We start from the raw sequence: 24,779 nt of genomic DNA, 5'->3' as shown, positions 1-24,779 counted from the left end.
TGCATGACTGCCTGTCCCTTATTTAACGTCTGGTAGGCCTTATGGGGATAATAAATTATGCTCATGTTGGGTGAAAACAAAATTTGTGGTATATCTGCTTCCTTTCATAACTGCACTTTGCATTTTTAGTTTAAAATACTTTTATCAGCATTCAAAACTATTTGAGAGTATTCAATTTAATTTGAGCTCTATTTGTGTTATTTGCATTTGTTTGCTCCCAAAATTTTGGTATTTGCACACTCCTACTTAACACCTAGTTGTGTTACTCAAAATATCGATGACTGTAATAGCAAAATTTTTTCTTGTACACAGGTTGAGATCTTAGCGTCTTATTTGTTTCAGGTGTGTGTGTTATCTGACAAGAATTTCTAAACTCGACGCAGGCTTAAAGAAGATTACCTGGATGCTGTGGAGGGCATCCAGAAACATTTGGTCAGACGGTCTGAGCCCAACAAGCTTCTCTTTATCGGCGAGCTTGTGCGAGGTCGCACCTTCTACCCTAAAATGGTACGACAGATCAGCAGATGTACTTAACGAACAAGGAAATATGCAGGTGTCTAAATATGCAATGAAAGCTCCAGTTTGACTACGTATTATGTGGATAATTACTTTTACATTACTAATGAGCATGTAAAATTCACAACTCCATTGAAAACTTGAGCTTTAGCCTTGCAGTTAATGACTCTGAAGTGTACTCAGCTTGCTATGTAGCTTTCAAAGTGACTTTTTTTTTTTCACTCATATGTGCAGCATTGTTTTTGTAGTGGGCTCATAATGTCCTTTTCTGAACGATGGCTGCAAGCAGTAGAAGGAGACACTTTGTGCTATCTTCTTATCTTCTTGCCCTTTGTTGTATCCATCTCTGCATGCACATCACTCACAGTTTGCACTAGCCACTAGAGCTTGACCACTCCGCTGTGTAGGTATTAAGCTCTGCTGTGTGACTTGCTGGGGATCTTAATTCACTTAGTAAATAACTTGCTGTTCTAGCTAGTTATTATATGCTGGCTTTAAGAAGTTAAAAAAAAGCTGGTGGGGCTTAGAATTGCAGTTACTGCATGCAACTGAACGTTGGGAATCCACAGCCTCATGAGACTAAGTCATCAGGTAGATGAACCATGGTTCTGGGGCAAGGCACACGCATTGTCTCTTGGATGATACGCAATCGGGCACCCCACCCAGGTTGCTTGTGCAGTGTGTCACACGTATGCAATTCTTTAGGTCCATGCACGTGAGGCTTTGTATATACAGTGTTTTATGTGTTGTAAATATTTGCGGTGGTTGTGTGCATAGTTACTTTGAACTGTGCCTGGGCACTTGCGCACAAGCAGCGCAAACTTGCTACTTTTTGTATTTTGTAAATAGCGTACATTGATCTTTCCTGTACTTGCTTACCTTTTTCATGCAATTTAACAATTCAGTGGCAAAAAGAAGTACAGTAAGGCATTCCAACGCTAACTCTTCGTTTCATGTATAGTTATTTGGCCACTAAGCACCCCTATGCAAATGCCTGGTTTTACAATGTCGCATTACTACATGCACTACATAATGTCTCAGCACCTTTCTGTGCCTTGACATTGTCCACTTCATCTGATACGCGTCTCTCATAGCCTGAGTTGCTTTGGGACGTTAAACCCCACAAACCAAACCAAACTTCATCTGATAGTCTCAAAAAGTATAAAATTATGTGCAGGTCATTGGTGACATATGATAGGTTCCATAGTGCATGCAGGCAACTTTGGCAACCTCGTTCATAACATCAATGGCTGTCACAAAAAGCTGTTCACATCACTTACTGACATTGTGTTTAGTGACTTGTGCACCACACAGTGTGCAAAACTGCTCCAACTGCTGCAACCTTTGTGACTCTATTACTGTTTCAACCTTGCATATTGGCGTCGTTTGGCTGTGTGCAAGGATCATGTAAAAGTACTGTGCTTTTCCTAGTTTAACTCAAAAGTTGTATGCCACAGTTTAGAAGGCTGGCTATAGGCCGGGGACTAAATGAGATAAAGATTCAGCTACCTGGATGGGAAAAGGTTAAAACAACCAAGAGCAAGGTAATGCCAAAAGGCCATAAATGACTTCATATGAAGATGGAGAGGACCTCAAGGTCTGAGACCTGCAGTGGAGACAGCTGCACTTGCTGGAGTGCTATCTATGCTGCATGAGGAATTGGCACTTGCCAGATAGTGGCTGCCACTGACATTTACAGTACTAAAAGCTCGGCAAGCTTGGGGAAATTGCAAGATTTGCAGAATTTTTCTAAAATACTATCATACATTTCCATAAGCTTCACTGTTGGTGACGCTAGTACTTCTGCCAATTTTTTATAGCACTTGACATCATATGACTTTGACCATGCAAGATCTGACAGTGTTAAAAATGTGTGAAGCGCACACATTGCTTGCCTCAGGCAGGTACAGCATGCGAATGTGATTGTTAAGGTCTCAGTGCCGCGCTCAAGTCACTTTATGGACTTGACCGTTTAATAACGTCATGTAATGGGTGCTGGGGCCTTGAAATTGTCCTTACATTTGCTTTTCTTACTTTTGAAGCTAGATATTGCTCATTAAAATCTAGATACTAGTATTTGTAGTCTAGGTGGCACTGTTAGTGTCTAAGTGGCACATAATACACACTCGTATTTAAATCTTTCTCTTGGTGCATGATGGCCTAAGTTGCCTATGTGCCATAAAACACAACACAACACATACATTCATCGACAAAAGTTTTTGGTGTTCATCACCTGGTATTCCACAAACCTGCTTTGCCTGACCCTAAGGAATTTTTTTCTACCAAGTGTCTACATCCGGCAAACTTTTGTCCAAGACTGTATAATCTGCGTCGCCCTTATATAGAGCTCTTGAGCCATGTGCACCATGCATTAAAAACTGAAATTAGAAGCAGCCCCTGGCTTCCGGGAAGCGTGCCTGTGTCCATATTATTTCTCATCTACAGTAGAACCTCGATGATACGAATCTTAAGCCGCGAAAGAATTTGTATCATCCTAACATTCGTATTATCAAAACTAAAGAAAATAAGTATGCAGAAGCATAGGAAAGGCAGTCGCGCATATCTATTTACGTTCGAGAAGGTTTATTTTGGTAGCACGGTCATAGCTCACCACTCGCAGCGCACACAGCGCGACAGGCGATCGCAATGTTGGCAACGTGCGAGCCGCTTGCCTCCGCAGACTTCTCACGACGTGTACAGCACGACAAGAGATGGCAACGTGCCAGCCACGCGGTTGCCGCAGACTAAAGCCCCTGAATAAACTAAACTTAGTGACATCTCCTCTCTCCTCCTCCGGCGCCGCCGCTCCTCCTCTCGTACTTCAACCATGGCGCCACCTACACGGTGCACGACTAACGCGTGCTCTCCGGAGCAGGCGCCGGTCACGGCCGCCTTGATCGGTGCACACGGCGAGGCCCCAGGTCGTTTTTTATTGGTGGAAAGCGCACGCAAACACGTGACGGCGCTTGGCCAATGGGAGCATCGAACGTCGAAGGAGAGCGCCGGAGAGGAGGCAGGCAGCAATCTTCACAAGTTGGCGCTATTTTTAGTTTATTGAGAGGCTTTACCACAGACTACTCGCGATGTGTACAGCGCGACTAGCGGTCATGAAGTCAATGATGTGCGGCCTGTGCGTGCCCGCCGCATGCGCTGCCGACTACTACTCACGGCCGCATGCCACTGCAGACCTTTTGTGGCGTGGAAAATGATAGTGATGCCGGCGATGTGTGATCCGCCCACCTCCGCATACTTCTCGCGGCTCGTACAGCATGACTGGAGATGGCGACGTGTGGTCCACTTGTCGCCACAAACTGCTCGTGATGTGTACATACAGCGTGGCTAGTGATCGCGGAATCAACATAGTGCTCAAGGCTGCAGTCGCAGTTTGCGCGTTCGTATTATTCGTAGAGGCACGGGAGATTGTTCAGACCGTACGAAATTTTGCACATTGTACACAATGCACTCTGGTCGGGGTATTTCGCGAATTCGTATCAACTTGATTCTTATTATCGAGGTTTCACTGTATGGGGTTCGGCCTCCGCACAAGTATTGCCAATTGCTTTTAAAAGCTAAAAGCTGCAGTAAAGTATTGATTTTATCTCAAGTGTATAAAGCTCGTGCGGTTGATAAGTCGTCACCGTCAGCCATAATTGAGAAAAATGGTGTCGGAGAAAATATGCACTTGATTTTATATCAAAATTGTGGCGAAATCATTCTGTGCAACGTTCAGAGTGGTGTTATACCATTTCGCTTCCATTTAACATCCATCTGCTAGTCAAGTTAACGGCTAGTTTGCGATAGAGATTCTAAATGACAATTGTATGCCATTCATTGTAGTGTAAGTGTCTACCAAGAAGTGAGGCAGGTACTGTGCTTTCCTTTTCAAAGGGGCATTAATGCCAGGTATAAGGGGAGGAGCACCAAAGAATAGAAGTATGAAGTGGAAGTTGCCTTCCATCTCAGTTTAAATGTGTTTTTCTCTATTATTGTGAAATATTAATACAGCTGCTTTTTGACTCTAGCAAACTCCATTAGGTGAAGCAGTTTGTCTCATAGTAAACTCGCACTCTTTTGAACGGTGTGTATTCCACTGCATTGATGCTTTCTCTCGCACTGGTAAGTGCACAGGAAGCACTTTATATGCCAATAAACAAATTTATTTTTAACTTGGAACAAATTTAGCAGCATATAAATTTTAAATTGTGAGGTTTAGCTTTCCAAAATGACACACAGGATACAGCAGTGGGCACCTTCAGATCAATTTAGGCCATCTGGGATTCTCCACTGTGTGCTGACATCGCATACAACATGGTTGCTTTTATGTTTCGCCTCTGTTGTAATGTGACCGCTGCTATATGTTTTAGAATTGAGAAGTGTGCCATCTGCCACCAGCTAACTGGCCGTTTCAGCAATGACTTCTCCTGCAGCATGAGCGGGCACTGTGTGTAAGTGGAGCACAATTAGCGCTGAGCAGACAGCTGGGTGAATCACCTCCGTCACTCCTAGTTCTTCGGACCCCGAAGGCACGCGACAATAAAGTGTGTCGCTTTAGCTCCCACACGCTTGACTAAATGTATTAGACCAATTCTGTGCATGAATAAAGGAACTAGTTCTCAGTGTAAACGGCTGTCGTTGGGCAAAATATATTTAAGTGGCAAGACACATACTGCCCATGTAAGATACAGATTGCCGATGAACTGACAAGCAAGAGTGTGAATTTTCCTTAACGTATTGGGTACTTGATTTTTCGAACGTTAACGGGAGGTCCAATGACGAATGTCGAACATATTGTTAGGATCACATTAATTTTTATCATCGAATGCGCCGGTTTATGCTGGCTAGACTGAAGTCTTCCACCCGCACGACTGAAAACGCAATGGAGGATATTTTAGGCTATCGTATCATTGTTTGTTTGCACCACATGTGAATAGAGGTATGTGAAGATTGCTTGGAGACTGAAATTATGCCAGGGGCCGATAAATACTTTATTTGAACGTGGCCTGATGCATTCGATCAGGTAGTTGTATACTAAACCAAATAGATCAGCGGCACAGCTCCTACAAATTCGCGGAACCACACATCGGATGACCTCAGAAACCAGCAGGATAAACAGTTCGCGATTTAAGTGAATATAAATAAATAGTTTAAGCATATGGCAGCAACATATATTAAAGAGTTATATGAAAATGTCACTGCACTACGAGCACATGAATGAATCTGCCTTTTGCTGGAGGATGTGGCGCCATCATGCGGGAGCGGGCAAGAAACACATTGGACGGCAGTATAGCAGACGACGCGAAAGCGCACCATACGAAATGGCCATGCCAATGCAGGTAGAAAGCGAAAGCTCCCCCTTTTTTTGGCCTCGGGGTGGAAATTAGTGACAGTGATTGCAGTATATCATATTCAGGCAGTATGGGGGAATGTTACAGTGTTTTCACAATCCACTCATAATGCACGCATATACTATCTTCGTATTGTAAGAGCGTGTAGCGCGGGCTGTGTTCGACGTGACAGAATGAGACGCTCTCAGCATGCAAGTTTTCGGCAGAGAGAGAGAGAGAGAGGGATCTCAAAAGGCAAGGCCGCCAGGGGTTTGTTGATGCTGCAGAGCTAGGTGGAATCGTCTCCTGTGACTTACGAGCGGCGCATATGCGCGGGGTGTCTTGAGTTACCGAGCACAATGCGGTCACCGCGGCGCTGGCATGGTGCAATGGGCGTTGCTTCCTCCTCACGTCATCTACAAGCATGCAGCTATAGGATTTCATCTACGAAGCTCGGCAGAGAGGCACTTATACACCCCCCCTTGAAAAGGGCATTGCCCCGGCCGGAATGCACACCTGCAGGAAACGCGCGGCATTTTTCTGGCAACGGATGATTCAGCCGGTAGCCGGTTTCTGCTCTCAAGAGTCAGAACGGATGTGGTCACAGTGGTGAAAAGGTTCTCGGTGCACAGAGGATGGTGATTCTGTTGTGAAAGGATCCACAACCTTTCTGCCTCCGCCGCGATTTCTGCGGAATCGACTTGTTGACACATGTGCATCTACATATCGGATGCGCATCTCGGTCCGGAACCAACGCTGTTCTACGTCCACAGCGATCCACTCTGCAAGTGAACGAGCATGAACCCTCCAGGAGACTCATTTGTGCCGGGCGGTTTCCTTGCCGTTGGACGAAGACAACGATTATCAAGCTCCCTAACGAAGTGCATCTGATTGCGAAGTAACAAAATCCGAATGCTTTGGCATGCACGAAGGCGAGCCTTTAAGGTAAAAAAAAAAATACTGTGCGTCGTGCAAAAGTGTCAAGTGTGTCATATGCTCCGAGCGGCAAAAACACAGATACTACAGGTATGTATATGCATCTAAAGGAAATATGCATGATGAAAAGTACTTACTGGAGTTTGCACCAAGCCTGTAACGCATCAGTGATAGCTGCAGTGAGGATTTCTTCGGTGCGTGTTTGCTTTAGTTGCGCCGGTGCCTGATGGCGATGTATTTTCTCATTTCTTTTCTTTATGTGCGAAAGGGCTAGGTAGCTTAGATATCACAGGCGGCTGTGTGCGCTAGGCCGTAATATTTAGCATGTTTTATCGTGCCTGCTGCCTGACTAACAAGAAAAAAAAATACGGCGTTTTAATGCACTGCCGTTCGCGAGCCTCATGACCAGCTCAACCACTCGGCTCGCGTCACAACAAACGCCCATTTTTTTTTTTTTCTTTTTAGTCAGGCGGCAGTCGTGGATAAAACATGCTAAATATTACGGTCTAGCGCACACAGCCACCTGTGATATCTGCGCTACCTGGCCCCTTCGCACATAAAGAAAACAAACTACAAAATACATCGCCACCAGGCTCCGTCGCACATAAAGTAAACACACGCTGAACAAATGCTCATTGCAGCTATCACTGGTGGGTTACAGGCTTGGTGCAAACTCCAGTAGATACTTTTCATTATGCACATTTCCTTTAGATGCATACATACCTGTAACAAAGTGTTTTTCGCACAGTCGAAAGTACGCAGTCGGTCGCTAAGGTAGGCCATTCACATCTTGATGTTTGGTGGTCTTAATTCAAGCTTCATGTCGTTGTTGGTTGCGGCTCGCCGAAGGAAACCTGAAAAACCGCGTCTTGCATCCCGGCACACCTAGAGAGTGGCAACCGTACGCGGCAGATGTGGTTGGCATCGCTTTGCCAAGCCTATGACAATCACCGTGCCACCCAGTGCTGCCAGCCCCCGTGCACTGGCGGCGCCGAGAAACGCCGTCGACGCCGTCCAATGTGTTTTCATCGGTCGCCGCTGGGACTTCGCGCATGCGCAGAAAGCTCGCGCAAAAGGCGGATTAAGCTGCTAAATTTCAAAACACAAGCAGAGTCATTAAATAAAGCCCTCAAACACGAATATTTGCGCCTCCTCAGTGTCGGGTGCTTTGTCCGCTCTGCTTTAGAGCTCTGCTCTTGGTTTACTAACCTCACATAAAAATGAAATTGCATGAGGACGTATAAAGTCATTATAACGAACCGTGATTTCTTTGTCATGCGTAGGATATCCAAGCTTAGAAATTTGTGCGCTTTGCCGAAGCATCTCAAATTCATGCATGCTATTTGCATCAATCTAGCTTGAACTGAAAAGAAGATGTGAAGGACTCTTCCAGCGTGTTAGTGGACTGTAAAGTTACCCGAAGGCCTTCCGCAGTGCTGCTGTTTAGGCAGCCGAGCAAGAAAAAAAAATAATGATAAAGAGAGCGTTCAATAAGGGGAAAGGGGTTGGAAGCCAGGCGAGACAGACTGGAACTGTGACTGTGCTCTCTGCAGACACTTGTTTTCTTGCTTGACCAATCACCTCTATTTACTGAACAGCATACCATACTACGACAGAGAAGCAACGTGATGCAACAGAGTCAACGCAGGACATGAGCCGCAGTAGCAGATGCCCCGAACGTTTCCTCTGCGGCGTGCTCCTGCGACTGACAGTGCCATCCAAGTTTTTCATCGCTCCGGCAACCACCTCACTCCCATTGCCGCGCGTTAAAGACAGAAAACTTTTCAATTCTAGAACACTATACCGCTACAACCAAGTTTGAACTTGAGTCCTGACGATTCTAGTATTTTGTATAATTACATTGCTATAATTCTTGTTCAGTAGCATGGCATTGTAGTGTGGTTCATTTAATGTTAAATTCCAATGGCATATCTGGATCACATTTTTCTGCTCTGTTTTAGGCAGTCGTATTCCAGTGGCAGAATGAGAGCGAGAGTTGTCTGTTCCAGTGGCAGATTGGAATCAGGTGTCAATCCTGGATCGCTCCATGGAGCAGCGATACTTGCTCTATTGAAATTGGGGGACTTGGCCAGAAACCCATATGACGTTAGTCTTGTTTCCGCTTCAGCTCTATATCACGACCAGTGCATCCTCGCTTCCTGTTGTCGATACATGCATGGTGGTCCAAGCAGCTGTGGATGATATGAGCGCTGCGTCTTCTGCTTGCTGACCTCCAGCAAGTAAACTTTCACTCCGAAATTCTGGTGGTGAAAAATCTTGTGCGGTGGGCTGCATCAAAATTATCAGACAATCCTCCAAGTGAGGAACGAGCGAATGCCGCCGGCACGTACTGCCAACAGGCCAGTCGCAATGGGCAGTGACGCAAAATAAGCGGCTACAGCATACAACGGAATAGCGCATGCATCTACAAAACAGCATATACAGAAAAGCGTGGTGGGCTATAAGCATCTAAGTAAAACTTGAAATTTCTCCAACCAACACTTTTTTATTTTACAAAACACGACGTTTCGGAGCCGGCTCGGCTCCTTCTTCAAGGGTGCATGATGTGGGGCTGCGTGCAGCTATAAGTAAAGGAATGGTCGAGGGGGAGAAGAAGGGGGGAGGAGAAAGGGGAGGGGGTGAGATGGGTGTGAAATGAGAAAAAAAGGAGGGGGGGGAGGGGGGGTCAAGACAAGTCACAGTGCCGCAGGTGCAGGGGTGCTCGCTGGCGACTTTTTTCTGTTCATGGTTAGTTCCTTGAATATCAGGCGTTCTTCTTTTGCTTTGTCGGGTTCTGTGGTGCAATGTGTTTCCACTCTTTGTAATAAGGTCTTCACAACTGGCGTTTTATGGCTTGTCGGGTGGTCCGAAGTGAAGTGCAGATATCGCCCTGTGTGGATGGGTTTTCGGTAGACAGAGAATTGCAGACGGTTGTTGTTTAGGGTCACCAGAACGTCCAAAAACGGCAGGGTGCCTCGCTTCTCCATTTCTAGGGTGAACTGAATCTCCGGTTGTATGGAATTTAGATGAGAGAGGAAATTTTGGACTTCAGATTTCTTAATAATTGAGAAACAGTCTTCGACATATCTGAGAAAAAATTTCGGCGGCGGCAGAAAAAGTTGAGAGCTCGTTCTTCGATGTGCTGCCGAAATGTTTAGCTATAAGCATCGTACCTTGCAAGTTTAAGTAGCAGCCGGAAAAGGTACCGCCTGAACGCCAGCCACGACGTATATTGGCTGTTGTAGCACGAGTTTGCTTATATATCTGTCGTAAGCTTTTCCTTGATGTTAACCTTGCAAGGCATGTCATGTGCACTATGCCGTATGGTTCTCAACTTTGTTCACACACGCTTCGGGGGCAGCAACGCAATGAAACCCTGCAACCAGCCATGGCAACGTAAATATTCAAAGCATATTTTTTTTTGCATTCCGATTCTGTAAATGATTCTGCATCACAGCCAACATGAGAACTATGTTTCTAAGCTTTCTTTATGTTTTGCATCTCAACGAGTGAGCCCCTAAATCACTGCAGGGAGGAAAAACTTGCATTCACTTCACCTGAGATGCTGCCGTGCTGTGCTCGGTATTGGCAGCTTTCCAAATGGCACCTCTGCCACTGCAAAGAAATGTGTTAGCTTTGATCCAAGAGTTGATTATGCTTTGTTAGAAGTGCGATGATTCATCCCATTATATATGCTTGTTTTGACAACAGTTGCAAAAATCTTCTTGCAACAGAGCAAAGGTGGCGGCCATTGCAGAAGCGGAGCGACGAGTAGTTCTGTCTTACGTCCATCAGAAAACATGTTGCTGCGGGAGCAAACGCATTCCAATAGGAAATTTTGAGGATGGGGTCTTCACTGGAATAGTGCACTATGTCTGTGATCTGGTCAAGCACTCGCGATCTGCCATTGGAATTCAACGTAGCTGTCATTTCTACTCCCACTAGCCAGAAAATGAAATTCACACAGGTGATCAGCTTGCAAGTTGCATCAGACAAAAGTCCCACACTGGTGTCATTCAGCCTCCATTTCTTTTTTTCCACTTAGAACATCCTTTTCTGCAAGAGGCTAGGACTCGAAAAAGTTTGCAGAATGAGTGAGTGCACTGTAGCACATGATGTATCAATGCCACCAATGTCCGCAGCTTATGTATGTGGTTCCTTTCTCTGATACTGGAATGATGATGACGATCATTTCCATTGCTTGCGAAATATGCAAGATGCTGCTCCCAACAAAGAAGCTTGGGACAAGCAACAAAGTTCTTTTTTACCTTGTAGCACTGTCATTTAGGTGTGGATTTAACATCTGTCCTGTATCTCTCGTTTGGTTATAACGTCTCATAAACTGGCACCTTGTGCCTGTTCCAGCTTGTATAAAACGTCCAACAAGAGCAGGGAACAAACATGTTCGTATCGAATGATGTCCATGTATATTGAGTGGAGCTCTTGACAACAGATATGCAACATCACATAGCATTAAAATGGATTTCAGTTAGTGCCTGGTATTCTTGCAAACTTTGCAGCGAACAGTAATTTTAGTCTACACGAAACTGGCAACACCTTTTTTCTTTTCGTCTAATAGATTTAATAACTTTTTTTATTTCTTTACAATTCATGGCATACAAATTCAGTGTAGAGTGAACAAAGGTGTGGGGCATTTTTGTAGTCACAAAATTATCTGTTGGCAACTGCAGGACCACTTGGTGTGTTATTTTCCTGGCACACTCATGCTTGGGCATGTTGTCGGTGGAATGCCACAGTCTCACATGGAACTGGCCCGGGAGCTTATGGACACCTGCATACGCATGTATTCCATCAATCCAACGTTCCTGTCACCTGAGATTGCCCATTTCAACCTGAAGCCTCAAGGCACCCGTGATATTCTAATCAAGGTGAATAGCATTGTGCATGATCCTTTCTTAGAGCTGCCTTGCTTTCATTCAGATCTCATAAGAAACATGTCAAGGTGTTAGTTTAATAGATATTGGCCTATTAGTGCTCACATTCTTTTATGCCGCATGCTGCATGAACGCCATTCTCAAGTTGTTGGTTAGAAATGCGACATGGATGCTTTGCCACCAAAGCCTGTGTTTTGTGTGGTTAATGAGTATGCTTACTTCGTCTGATGGACTGAAAAAAATATCCTTGCTTATTGCACTGATGAGCTGTAAGCTGTTCTGGTAGTGCACTCATGTTAACCTTTCTCTGTTGTTTTTTGTTTGTTTTTTTTTCACTTGCCTAAAAGCTCTTAGCGAGAAGGATAGCAGACACCTCGAGTACATGCTGAAAAAATAAACCCAAATCATTGCCTATGATAACTTATACAGCAACTGCATTGAACACTAGCAGAGGATGCCAAGTCAGCAGAATGCACTGGCAAATGTCAAATGTGGTGTCAGTAGTGCAGCATTGTGCTGGTGTTTTCTGTAATAAGAACCCCTTTATAGTAAAGTCACTGGGACCGGCAAAAACCTTTACTATATCAGGGTCTTTGCTATGTCAGTTTTTGATGATAACATAGTCCTGAAGATGCCGTTTGGTAACTAAATTTTTCGTGTACATCTTGTGAAAGTACTTTTTAAGCATGAAGGCAGCTGGCTATGAATACAACAGAGTTTGATGTCATGGGAAAACCAAAGCGGTGCATGAACACGGTGTCATCTTGTGCTGTTTCTGTCAGTAAGGAGGCAATAGATGAGAAATGTGCGCGGCAGTCGAGTGCTGCAAAACCTCACATGTCGCGCGTCTGTGCTACCTCGTGCTGCACAGTGCTGCGAATGTTCGCTTATTTCTTCTTCCCTATTTCTCACTGCTCTCCTTTACTTTTTGAACAGATCGTGCAGCCTTCTTTCCGTGCCTGTAAACAGCTTTTTTTTTTTTTTCTATGCACTGCATGCTTCTTTTCGCAGCTCCAAGGCCTACGTAAAGCTGGTTTCACCTGAGTGCTACTAAATCTAGTGGTAAAGCCATTTAAAAGAACACGCGGTGTTTTCTTTAAAAAAAAAAAAAAGAAATGCCTCTCGATTCTAGGTAGCGCGCATGCGGCGATTTCATTTAGTGGGAAGCTGTCGCTACAGCCAGACGCCTTTAACCAATTTTATCAAAAAGTCTTTACTATAAGGGGGGGAAATGTACAGTTGTCTTTGGAACATGAACTGGGACTACAGTTTCACTTTACTATATTTGAGTTTTTACTATGTATATCCAAGTTTACTGTAGCGGGGTACTTGTACCATCAACTAAAAAGAAAACTAACCGTGCAAAGCTTCCTCTTCATGTGCCTTTGCTTTCTATCTTTTTATTTTTTATTTTATGTAATTTTATGGCCATGGGCATTTTGTAGACTTATTTTCTGCTTGGCACGTAAACAGCCTGAAATTCATAATTTGGGTGCTGCAGTCTCTTGTATTTTATCAAACATAGGCTGACAAAGAGAGGAATAGTAGCCCAGGAGCCAGAAATGGCATCCAGTTTCTGAAAAGTCTGGCTCATTCTAGTCCTCCAGGGGGTGAAAGCAAAAAAAAAAACTCTTTCAGTGCTGTCTCTTTCTCAACAGCCTGCACTGCCTCTTTTCCATGTTCATAGCCACCGTCACCTTTACTTGTGCGAGCTTGCTGGCACATTGTATGGCACCAAAGCCATGAAAATGTTCCTTCTCATAGCCGCTTAATTCCACCGCTGTGGTGCAATGCTTAAGGTACTCGACTGCTGCACCCAAGGCCGCGGCCCGGCCGCGGTGGGCGCTTTTCGATGGAGGCGAAAAGCAAGGCGCCCGTGTGCTGTGCGATTTGAGTGCACGTTAAAGAGCCCCAGGTGGTCGAAATTTCCGGAGCCCTCCACTATGGCATCTGTCATAGCCTTAGTCGCTTTGGGACACTGGGTAGCGCCGCAAATTCCGTTGCCTTGCCCCCGGCGACGCTATAATTCTTCATGTTTTCGAAATGCTATCCGTCGATTTCCACCGTCAAAAAAGCAACAAAGCTAAGGACGGACACTTTCTTTTGTGCTAGCACCAGAAGTGCTCTTTAGAGCGGTAAAACTTTGCTCACCAAACGCACCCCATGGTATGCTACGGCAAAAGTCTGCCCGCGGTCTTTTGGTCACTTCAGCACCCAAGAGACCCCGGTTTTCTGCCATTGCAAAGCATCAGAAAAGCATAATTTTTGTGTAGATTCTATCACAGGGGACACCAGCGATACGATTCCGACCAGGGGATAATTCGTGGCGACAATCCGCGCGACGGCATTGCACAGTGGGCTGAGGGTCGGCATGGCATTGCCGCTCACTGCTGTCGCTCAAGTTCTGGGTTTTTAGAAAACTTCACTTATCGCCTGAAAGCAGCTAGCGAGGCAGCCGATTGCAAAAGGCAGGGGTACTCAACTTCCGTTCTGGATTTGTTTTTTCTTTTGTATTTTGTTTTCATAGTTCGGTTTGAGTGAAGGACCTGCAGATGCTCACTTCGTCTGATCCGTGCATATGAGTGCATTCAGACAATTCAGTAAAAGCTTGAGGGTAGTAAAGGAAAAAAAAAAGCTAGTGTGGCTTAATATTGTTAATTTTCGAAAGGAGCAAGAGAAAGTCACTGCTTGTAATGCAAGTCTGCATCGCAGTGTAGTAGCACACCACTGCGCTGTGACTTTTTTTTTTTTTTTTTTAACGCGATGCATTACAAACAATTTTATCAGTGTTTTATTATACGTCATACTGTTTATTGTTAGAAATGGGATATAGTGCAGCTGTAATCCCCCTGACCGAACGATGAGGCAGCGGTAACAGAGCAAAGCTGAAAACGCGCCTCTCTGTCGCCGAGTCTTGTCGCTCCCTGCGGTGTGCGCCAGCAGGAACGACAGGCGTTGGTGTCGTCATCGTGTGACACATCTCCAGAGATTGTTGCCTCATGCAGTTGCCGCTGTATGCGCAAAAGTGTCGCTGCCACTCCGCGATGCCTCCACTCGCCACTTCGGCTGTAATTGGGTCAAGCTCTTTGTGCACTTCTAGTAATGCGGCTTAAAATGAAGGCGTTTGGGCCGGGCCGAAAAATATTTCGAAGCGATTTCGTTATAATGAAGGATTACTGTACCTTGTTTGTGGATCTATAACGCAAGATGCGTTCCAAAACTGACAAAGTGAAGAGGAAACCTCATGCTATCGAACTCGAAGGGGATCGCGAAATAGTTCGATATATCGATAATTCGATATACAGAAATCAGCTTGTGACGACACTTACGATGCGAAAAAATGATACCGTATTTGTCGCGTAATCAACCCACTCGCATAATGAACCCACCCTCCACTTTTGCACCGAGAATTTGAAAAAAAAAAAAAAAATCGTTAAGGCCAACTCGCTTACATGCAAGCGATTGAGCGATCTCAGCGATGAGCGGCAGCGACAGAGCGAAAAATTTCCATCTTGTTGGAACTGTGCGAGCAAGCACACTGCGGCAGCTCAAAACAAGGTTTCTGTGTCGCCGCGGCAGAAATCTCCAGCGTTTTCGCTTGCGTGTCGACGGCGCGCGTCACTCCGTTTCGGTCGTCTCATCCACAGCTCATTTGCAGCGTGCCAAGATGCTGCGCAGCGATAACGTCAGGGCGCGTTTATCTTTTATAGCTCCTGCGGTGGCGGGGAGCGAACTTGGCAGAGTGCCCGTGATGGCTTGATTGCACAAGCCTGGTTCGATTTATCACGCCGCGCTTGGGGCGGGCATCATGATCGCAGCAGCTGACCGCGTGCTTTCGTCGATCCATACATGCAAGGATAAACGACTCCCGCAAAAAAAAAAAAAAAAAAAAAAAAAAAACTGCCGCTTCTTAGCGTTCGAACAGCACAATGATAAGGAATGATGTCGCAAAAAAAAAAAAAAAAAAAAACACCAGAGAGCTGCCGCTTTTTAACGTCCGCAGGCGCCATAATCACGTCAGCCGCCGCGCGCAGAGGGTTCTCAACACACGCTGGAAAAAGCGTTCGACGTCTGAAAACGGGCTAAGCTGGCTTGGCGCATGCGTAGCGCGTGCTGAAGGGGAGAGATAGCTCGGCAAAAGGATGGGCACACCCACGCACATGGCTTGCAAACGTCATGTGTTGGCGCGCGGGAAACGATAATTGCAGATGCGCGCGCCTTTGAGGAATGGGCGCGGCGTTGCCCAGACCAGCCGTCGCTGAACTGTCCCCTCTCATTCCTTCCGCATGTGGCTTGAAAACGTCACGCGGCAAACCGCCAAGGGTGATACGATCGTCTTTGGGGAAGGCACACTTTCCAGTGCTTGGTGCGGAGTTCGATATATTGAACGACCGGTGAAATTAAGTTCGATATTAGACGCGGCTTTCCTATACTTTAACATTGGATTTTCAAAGGGATATTCCGTGAGTTCGATATAACCAAAATTCGATATATCCGGGTTCGATATAACCAGGTTCGACTGTATTCATATAAATGCAGTAAGTGCTGCAAAGTGAGTAAAATGCCATTATTCGCATTTTTCCAGGGTAAAGTTGTCATGTGACAGCCGAGAAAATGACCATGCACTTTCATAGGTAAAAGGCCATTTACCCTCTGTGGCTGCTGTTTGTGTACAACTCTGGGAACCTTTTGAAAACCTCAGAGAAGTACTTAGCTGGTGGCTTGCATACAGGGAGCAGATTGTATTGTATTTCTACAGCACTGCATTCATCCGCAGGGCAATGATGCACACAACCTTCTTCGACCAGAGACTTTGGAGAGCCTCTGGTACATGTACTACTTTACACGCAACGAAACTTACCGGGATTTGGCATGGCGTATCTTCCAAGGATTTGAGAAACACTGCAAGGTGTGTAAGGATTTCATTGTTACTGTCGTTTCTTTTACCTTCGCAACATAGCAGCACGTCTAGCATGGTTAATTGCATGTTACGTGTTCTTAGTTTACAGAAACTTTACTCTGAAAGATTACCATAACTACAGGGAATGTGGACAATTTGGCAGCAATAGAAAGAAGTGCGCAATCTATGCTTAGCCAAAAAGATTCTTGGCTAATATGTTACATTTGGTCTATGCATTGTGGTGTCAAAAACCCATTTTTCCAAAAGCATTTCACCTGGGAGACACCAAGCTCTCTGTGATAAGGGCAAGCTTGTTATAAGTTTAGCGCAATAAGAGCATCTGCTGATGTTTGAAATTGGCTGGAAGTGTGATATGCAAAAGTAGATTGCCCCCTTCGTGTGCATTACAGCTAAGAACTGATAGTTGTTTACTTTGTACAAAATGAACTGATACTATGTACCTACATGTTGGCTCAATGATGCAATGATGAAAATTTTTGGCAGATGCCCAGCGTAGATAGACACACATTTTTTGCCCTGCCACACAGGAGGATTTAATTTCATTTGAACTAAATGCGCTTGATCAATAGGGGGGGTAGTGGAATTCTACATAGTAATTCGTATTAACCCTTTGATTATATATCTGCATTTCTTCTCTGCCCATTCATTGCTGTTTGGGAACCTTGCTAGTACTCATTTGCAATTTTGTGCCCCACTGGAGATAATGCTCACTGAGAGATGCTGCTACCTTCTATGACTTGATGCGAAGCGAGAACTGATTTTGTTCTCCACTGTGCCGTGTGGCTTAGAGGAACGTCGTTTATTTATTTTTTTTTTTCCGCATGATATATACAGCTAGTTTGATAGTGCGGATCTCTAGCCGATCGTCTCTTGGCTTTCGAGGAAGGCCTGGCCCGGATCAAGACCGCCCTCATTTTCATTTAAAACATATATTGCTAGAAATTCGATGAGACACTTGCTAACTTTGGCTACAGTGTTTTCAAGTCAGTTTAAGATATTTGCAAAGGTTCTTTGTTCTCGTCTGCAGCTTGTGGCATTAGTCTCTTCGCCGCGCAACATTTCTATGGGCCCTCACGCTGCCTGCCCGCAACCTCCCAATAACTTAATTGCTCTCTTCATTTCTCCGACGTCAAAGCTTCCTTCATGACAGCCAAGAACTGTTAGTGGACTGTTTCTTGAAGGAATATATTTGAAAAATAAAGTAGTTGTCTGCGATAGTACATACGTGTCTTGCTTGAAATCTTTGCCTCAATCTATCGAAAGAGGTGAAAAAGCTGATGAGCTGCACTCAAATTTCGCTTTAAGAAGTATGGTAATCGTTGGCAAATTTTTTTTTTTTTTTCCTCATACCATTGAAGCTTAAAATTCTTTACCAGGCAACATTTGTTCATTGTCATTGGAGGAATTCTTAGAAGCCTGTTCATAGTGTTGTATATTTACTTTCTGCATTTCTTTGTGTTGTACTGTACTCCACTCCTGCAATAGCCTCTCCGAGGGTGCAGTATATAAAAAAGTGAAAAAATAAATATCTTCTGTGCCAAATGCAAAGCAAACCATCATGTGATACTGCTAGTTACTGTATAAACACGCGTAAGGGTAGCACTTTCTTCTTTTTCCAGATTTGAGGGCCAATTTTGGGGTGCGGCCCATACACGAAACATATGAAACTTTTTTCTTCTTTTTTTTTTTTTTTTTTTTTTAAGTAAAGACAGACCAATCGGTGAATGTGCGGCATTTATTTATCATTCAATTGTCACTCGCAGAGTCTTCCGACTCCGAGCTGGTAACGCGCTCTAGTGCACATTCACTTGACAAGTCGTCTTCAGTCCTGTTTAAACTGTTTGAAATCACGGTCTCCTTGAAACTACGGGATATAATGTCCATAGACACGGGAGTTCCACGCGGACAAAACCCAGCCAAGCACAGTCGCGAGCGGCAATTCACGAACGGCAATTCGCTAAAAACAAAGCAGAGAGCACACAAGAGCCGCAACTACGGTGCGCGACCATGCCATTCACGCCACCACTACTCACGTGCCTTAGACAATCACAAAACAAAGCCAGGCTGGCTGGGACCGAGGCGCTGCAGAGGGAAAATATGATAATGATGATAACCTATGACTTCAGGCGCCATCCTTGGGCAGCATCTGAAAGCTCCTGTGCGTGAAAATATGATAATGATGATAACCTATGGCTTCAGGCGCCATCCTTGGGCAGCATCTGGAAGCTCCTGTGCGTGTGTTTTGAAGGCTATTTCCGCATGGGTCGTGGAAAGTTTGGGTGCGGCCCTTACACGGATTTTTTTTATTTATTTTTTTTAATATTTGCGAAATAGGGGGTGCGACCCATGCACGGGTGTGGCCTTTACACGCATTTAAATGGCGTATGCTGGAATAGAATGCATTTTCAGTGTCTTGATGTTGACTTTCTTGCGTTGTGCAGGTGCCAGGTGGGGGTTATACTACAATTGGAAGTGTGCTGAATGCCAAGCAAACTGGCCCACGAGACATGATGGAGAGTTTTTTCCTGGCTGAGACATTGAAGTACCTCTATCTGCTCTTCAGTGAAGAGGATGTGCTGGAGCGGTATTCTCCAACAAAATATCTCTTCAATACCGAGGCTCATCTGCTGCCCTTGTACACCTCCTGACACCACCGTGGCACTTACCAGCAGCTATCACCTTGGCATTCATTAACTTGATAACAACGTCCTGCATCTTCAGTGTCACCACTGGTGCTGTGTTACATAGGCTGTTGGCTCACAACTTGCACTGCAGAGTACTGAGTGTTTAGGCTAAGTTTACAGGAGCCCTTCCACTTCTCACACAACTGCCGTGAAGGCACATTCCTTGTGCAAAATCTAATGCCTTTTTATTCCTGTGCTGATTGCCACAGTAATGATTCATGAGGGCCTGGAACAATATGCAGGGACTGCCCTTGTTGCTGGTGCATGGCCACTGCTGGACTTTGCTACTGTTCCAGCAGTGCTCGTATGTTTACTTGACAAGGGGTAATGATTAGATGTCCGGAACATCTCACCTTCTGCCTTCAGCTTAAGTCTGCACAGTGTAGCACTTCAGTCGTATCATAAGGTGTGTTAAATTCACTTATCCTACTTTATTGTTCAACACTTACGCTTAGTCTGCATGGTGTTTTTTTTTTTTTTTTAGAATTAGTTTTGTGATCATGCTGTGGGGCTGTTATCCTCATTTTTCCAGTTGTTGTCGCACATACTTTTAGTTGGTCATTGAACTGCAACGGTCTTGATTGGTCATTTATGTAAGTATATGTCTTTGCATCTTTGCTACTGTCCTTCTAAATTGGATAATCTGAAGTCACTGGGTAAGTGTGTCAGTGAATAATTTTTATCAAAAAGCTTTAGTATTGAAGGCTATGTATCTCTAAGAGAAGTAAAAGGGCTTATTTGGTGGTGGCATCATGCAGATGTATCTCCTCATCTGCATCGATTGGCTCCCTGCAAGTTTGCATGTCAGCTAGGAGGTCTTGCTGCAGCAGTTTCTAAAATGGCCTCATTGAGCATGTTGGGCCTTGAGCACAGGAATGCATTGCTAGTACTTATAAAGCCTACAAGAAAACATCTCTGCAGGTTGTGCATGAACATAGTCATTTTGATATGTGTCTGAGTTATTATTGTGTACTCCATCATCTGTTTCATGTTGGTTTGCAATCCCGGCTTATTATGTGGTGTCAGCAGCGCATCATAAAACTTTTACATAGGCAACTCCCTGTCGTGAATAAGTCATCTGCTTGATTTGTAGGAGACATGAGCACAAGACTCGAATCTTTCTGCCTGCAAGGCATGCCTCCTTTAATTGAAACTTTTTTGCAAGATATAAATACCTGTTCTATACCTGAATTGAAGGTATAGTGGCTGTATTTTACTTGATGTTTGTTTGCATACATGGAGCTTCTCAACAGTGAGAGTCAAGTTGCATGAGTGTATACATCTTTCAACATGAAGCTGACCTTTCCATGAATGATCACCATTTATGTGTTGTTCAAATTGTACACGCTCCTTAGCAAATTTATGCAGGTCTAATGTTGATTTTATTTTCAACGCCATGTAAAACTAATTTTTATTTTTAAGGTATGCTTCGCTGCCTCTCAGCATTTATCTTCAAATTTCAGAATTAACTGCATAATCTTAACAAAGCACTACTTAGGCAACATAAAAAAGATGTGACGTGATCTACTGTCTTTTTTTTTTTTGTCTGGGCAGCGCAGGTGTTTCTATTGAAGCTTTTTTCTGGACTGCAGGTGCGCATTTTTGTAAAGCCATGAAAATACACTAAATTCGGCTGCTTGCAAAACTCCATTTGACACCTTGCTGTTTCAATCATTAGGAAATCACTGAGTTTTGACCATGCAGCTCTGAGTGTTATATATTGATATTAGGGGTTAAACCTGTGGCTTGCAAAGGAGCAGAAAGATCAAACATTAGTATCTTGGAGGAAGTTTCCTTCATTCCATATTATCTAAAAGTGAAAGTGGTGTTCTGATGTCATCTTTGTCTCTCATTGTTTGCTTTTGTTTTAGTTCTGAACAGTGTGACGAACAGAAGCAGTTGTTATTTTGGGGCATCAAATAGGCATGGAGGGATTTAAAAAGAAAAGTGAATCAGTCTCTGTATGGGACTGGTTTTGGAACCGTGTTTAAACTGCATTCTGAAAAATTGAAAAAAAAAAAAAATGTGCTGTTTTTTTTTTTCTTTTTTATGCACACTTTTAGCTTTTTAACTGCAGAATTTTAATCAAGCTGGTACTGCTAGGCACTATTGAGTATTTCAGCTAATGCTTTCTCATGCTGAAATTTTTAGTCCATAGACAGTGAATGCCAAAGCACAACTCTAATGAGCAGTTGCTGCAACACCATTCTCGGCTGTGTTGTAATTAGCTTGTTGCCACTATAGGACCCCAGAGAGTATAGGGGCTGAGGTGCATTAAAAGGTGACTTCCATTTAGCAGACTATTGAAACCAAATGGTGTGTATGATCCACAGCATCGTAAGCAGTGTCATGAGCATATGAGCAAGCTTATGGCCACGTGGTGAAAAATGTTTGGCTGGGTTGTGCACCAGCAGTCTTCAGTATGAGAGAAAAGAACTTAGTAAATTTGCCCTGTAATCACGGTTCTTGAAGGTTGTATTGGTAATACGCTTTAGTGGTGTGATGCTTGATTGCCCGCCCGAGCTGAAAAAAAAAAAAAAGGTACTTGGTTTCATACTGTGCAATTCAGGCCTCCATTAATAAAAAAAATGAGAAACAATATATTGACAACACTCCGCTCAGTCATCAGCTCAGCTTAAATATAGTCGGTAGTTTTGCATCTTAAGTACACTTAAAATGCGTAGTGTCACGAGGAGGCCTTCAAAGAGGATTAAAGTTATGTTGTCTGATCCTTTATTATTGCATATTGGAATGACATTCTAAACTATCAGAGTCTTCCTTGTGCGGTCGACTGTAGTCTGTAGCAAGTTGCCTTAGCCATAAAAACTGCGTACTATATTAAAATGTTCAAATCGCCCCTCACTATATGCCGTGTTGCCAGTCCTAACAATATCAAGGTAACATGTGTGGCAGTACTGCAAGTGGCTTTATTGAAAATGATGGGTTCAACAGCTTGTATTGTAACATACCAGTTGAACTGTTGTCTCTGGTTCGATTTAAGACTGTTAAGGATATAACCTGAGGTGGAACTTTTGTCCATTGCTTTGTAATACAGAATGGTGGTTATACAGTCTAACCCGGATGAATCGAATTTTATTGCTTATATCGAAAATTAAAAATAAAATCTTGAAAATTTTATGTAAAAGTATAGCACTATAACGTGTTCATCTAATTCCAGTCATTGGAATATTTGACATATAGAATGACACACTGCTTCCTTGCAAGGGGCGCTTCTCATAACAGTGCTCCCGCAATCACTTTTTGCATGCAAAGTAGTGTCAGGCACGGCCTTGGGCACTTACTCGTGCTAAGACGTCGTAAAATTGCATAACGTCAGGAATGCGGCGTGGGATAGGCGGTAGCCTTTGCTCTGGCAGCACCATTTTTCACATGACACTGCTGCATTGTGGGGAAGCCAGTGTTTTGTACAGCACTCGAAATGCTGTGAAGCTAAATCTGGCTGACCGAAGGCTACTGGTGCAGGCTTGCTTTGCCCACTTTGAGGCTGAAGGTGTCATAAAAGCAAACTGTACTGTTATCTTAATAAAATATTATTGTGCTTACAGTGCATTGGTAACACAATTAGGCCTGTTTCGTTAGGCAGCGGCTAGTTCTAAAGCACTGTCACGGCAGCTGCATTGCGAAACAGGCTAGGTTTAGCAACACCCAGCGAGTGGCCTGCTGCTAGTACGCCAGTGAGTGACATGCCACTGTTGGACACTGCTGCACCTTAGCATAGGTGCACCATACTCTCACTTCTAGGTTGCAGTTAATGTTATTCACTGACATGTTGCGTATATTAAAATATTGACACATCGAACTATTTCAGAATCTCCTTCAAGTTCGGTGTAGTATCCGGGATCGACTGTACATGATGAACACGTTCAAAATTCACTCTGTAGTTGCCCGGCAATGTGAACATGCACGTAGTCATACTCGTAATGCTTTTAATTTTTTTCAGGAGCACTGCATCTAAGGTAGATAATTATAGTGCATAAAAATTGTATAAAACGTTGCTTCAGTTTTAACAGAGGTCATTGTTCCACTGTTTGAAATGCGTAGTCTGTAGTGCATGCCTTGAACGTCTCACGCAAGCATGCTACTGACACTGCTTTCAGGCATGTTCTGCCAGTAGTTGCTGCACTTGTAGCCGAAGTCATTGTGTCATGAAAAAAACTGACATTCTGATATTTTGGAAATGTTTGGTCACTGAATATCTTCTCTTTGTTATACAGTCGAACCCGGATATATACTCGAAGGGTACCGTGAAATAGTTCGATATATTGATAATTCGATATACAAAAATCGGCTTGTGACGGCATTTACGATGCCAAAAAACGATACCGTATTTGTCGCGTAATCAACCCACTTGCATAATGAACCCACCCTGCACTTTTGCGCGGAGAATTTGAAAAATAAAAAAAAAGCGGTAAGGCCAGCTCGCTCACGTGCAAGCGGTTGCTTGAGCTATCTCAGCGACGAGCGGCAGGCAGCGACAGAGCGAAAATTTTCAAACTTATTGGAACGGCAGCTCTAAACAAGGCTTCCGTGTTGCCGCGGCAGAAATCGCCAGCGTTTTCGCTTGCATGTCGATGGTGCGCATCACTTCGTTACAGTCGTCTCATCCACAGCTCATTTCTTGGCAGCATGCCAAGATTCTGCGCAGCGATAACGTCGGGGCGTGTTTATCTTTTGATAGCTCCTGCGGCGGCGGGAAGCGAACTTGGCAGAGTGCCCGTGATGGCTTGATTGCACGTACAAGCCTGGTTCGATTTATCACGCCGCGTCATGATCGCAGCAGCTGACCGCGTGCTTATGTTGATTCATACATGCAAGAATAAACGGCACCCGCAAAAAAAAAAAAAAACCTGCCGCTTCTTAACGTCCGAACAGCACAGCGATAAGAAAGGATGACTCGCAAAAAGAAAAACAAAGAGAGAGCTGCCGCTTTTTAACGTCCGCAGGCACCATAGCCACCTCAGCCGCCGCGCGCAGAGGGTTCGCAACACATGCTGGAGAAAGCGAAAGCGTCGATGCCTGTCTGAAAACAGGCTGAGCTGGCTTGGCGCATGCGTAGCGCGTGCTGAAGGAGAGAGATAGCTTGGCAAAAGGATGGGCACACCCACTCACATGGCTTGCAAACGTCATGTGTTGGCGCGTGGAAAACGATAACTGCAGATGCACCCGCCTTTGGAGAATGTGCACGGCGCTGCCCAGACCAGCCGTCGCCGAATTGTCCCCTCTCATTCCTTCCACACGTGGCTTGAAAACGGTACGCGGCAAACTGCCAAGGGTGATGCGATCGTCTTTGGGGAAGGCACACATTTTAGTGCGTGGTGCGGAGTTCGATATATCGAACGACCAGTGAAATTAAGTTCGATATATGGCGCGGCTTTCCTATACTTTTGCATGGGATTTTCAAGGGGATATTCCGTGACTTCGATATAACCAAAATTCAATATATCCGGGTTTGATATAACCGGGTTCGACTGTACTAGTCTTA

The 24,779-nt window shown here is 44.4% G+C and overlaps 1 protein-coding gene across 1 annotated transcript in view; it reads left to right on the top strand.

Annotated features, from left to right (window-relative positions):
- alpha-Man-Ib (alpha-Mannosidase class I b) overlaps positions 1-24,143 on the top strand; it is a 68,642-nt gene extending 44,499 nt beyond the window's left edge. The window contains exons 7-10 of the mRNA XM_084588903.1: positions 384-507; positions 11,468-11,665; positions 16,449-16,580; positions 19,034-24,143. Of these exons, the coding sequence (XP_084445029.1) occupies positions 384-507; positions 11,468-11,665; positions 16,449-16,580; positions 19,034-19,240 (661 nt within the window). The 3' untranslated portion in view covers positions 19,241-24,143. The remainder of the gene's footprint in view (positions 1-383; positions 508-11,467; positions 11,666-16,448; positions 16,581-19,033) is intronic.
- Positions 24,144-24,779: the final 636 nt, after the last annotated feature.

This window comes from Amblyomma maculatum, chromosome 1 (genome assembly GCF_055883805.1).
Source record: "Amblyomma maculatum isolate TAMU_Amacu chromosome 1, ASM5588380v1, whole genome shotgun sequence".
NCBI classification, from domain to species: Eukaryota; Metazoa; Arthropoda; class Arachnida; order Ixodida; family Ixodidae; genus Amblyomma; species Amblyomma maculatum.
The sequence above is the reverse complement of the archived record's forward strand: the minus strand, read 5'-3'. Positions and strand labels throughout refer to the sequence as shown.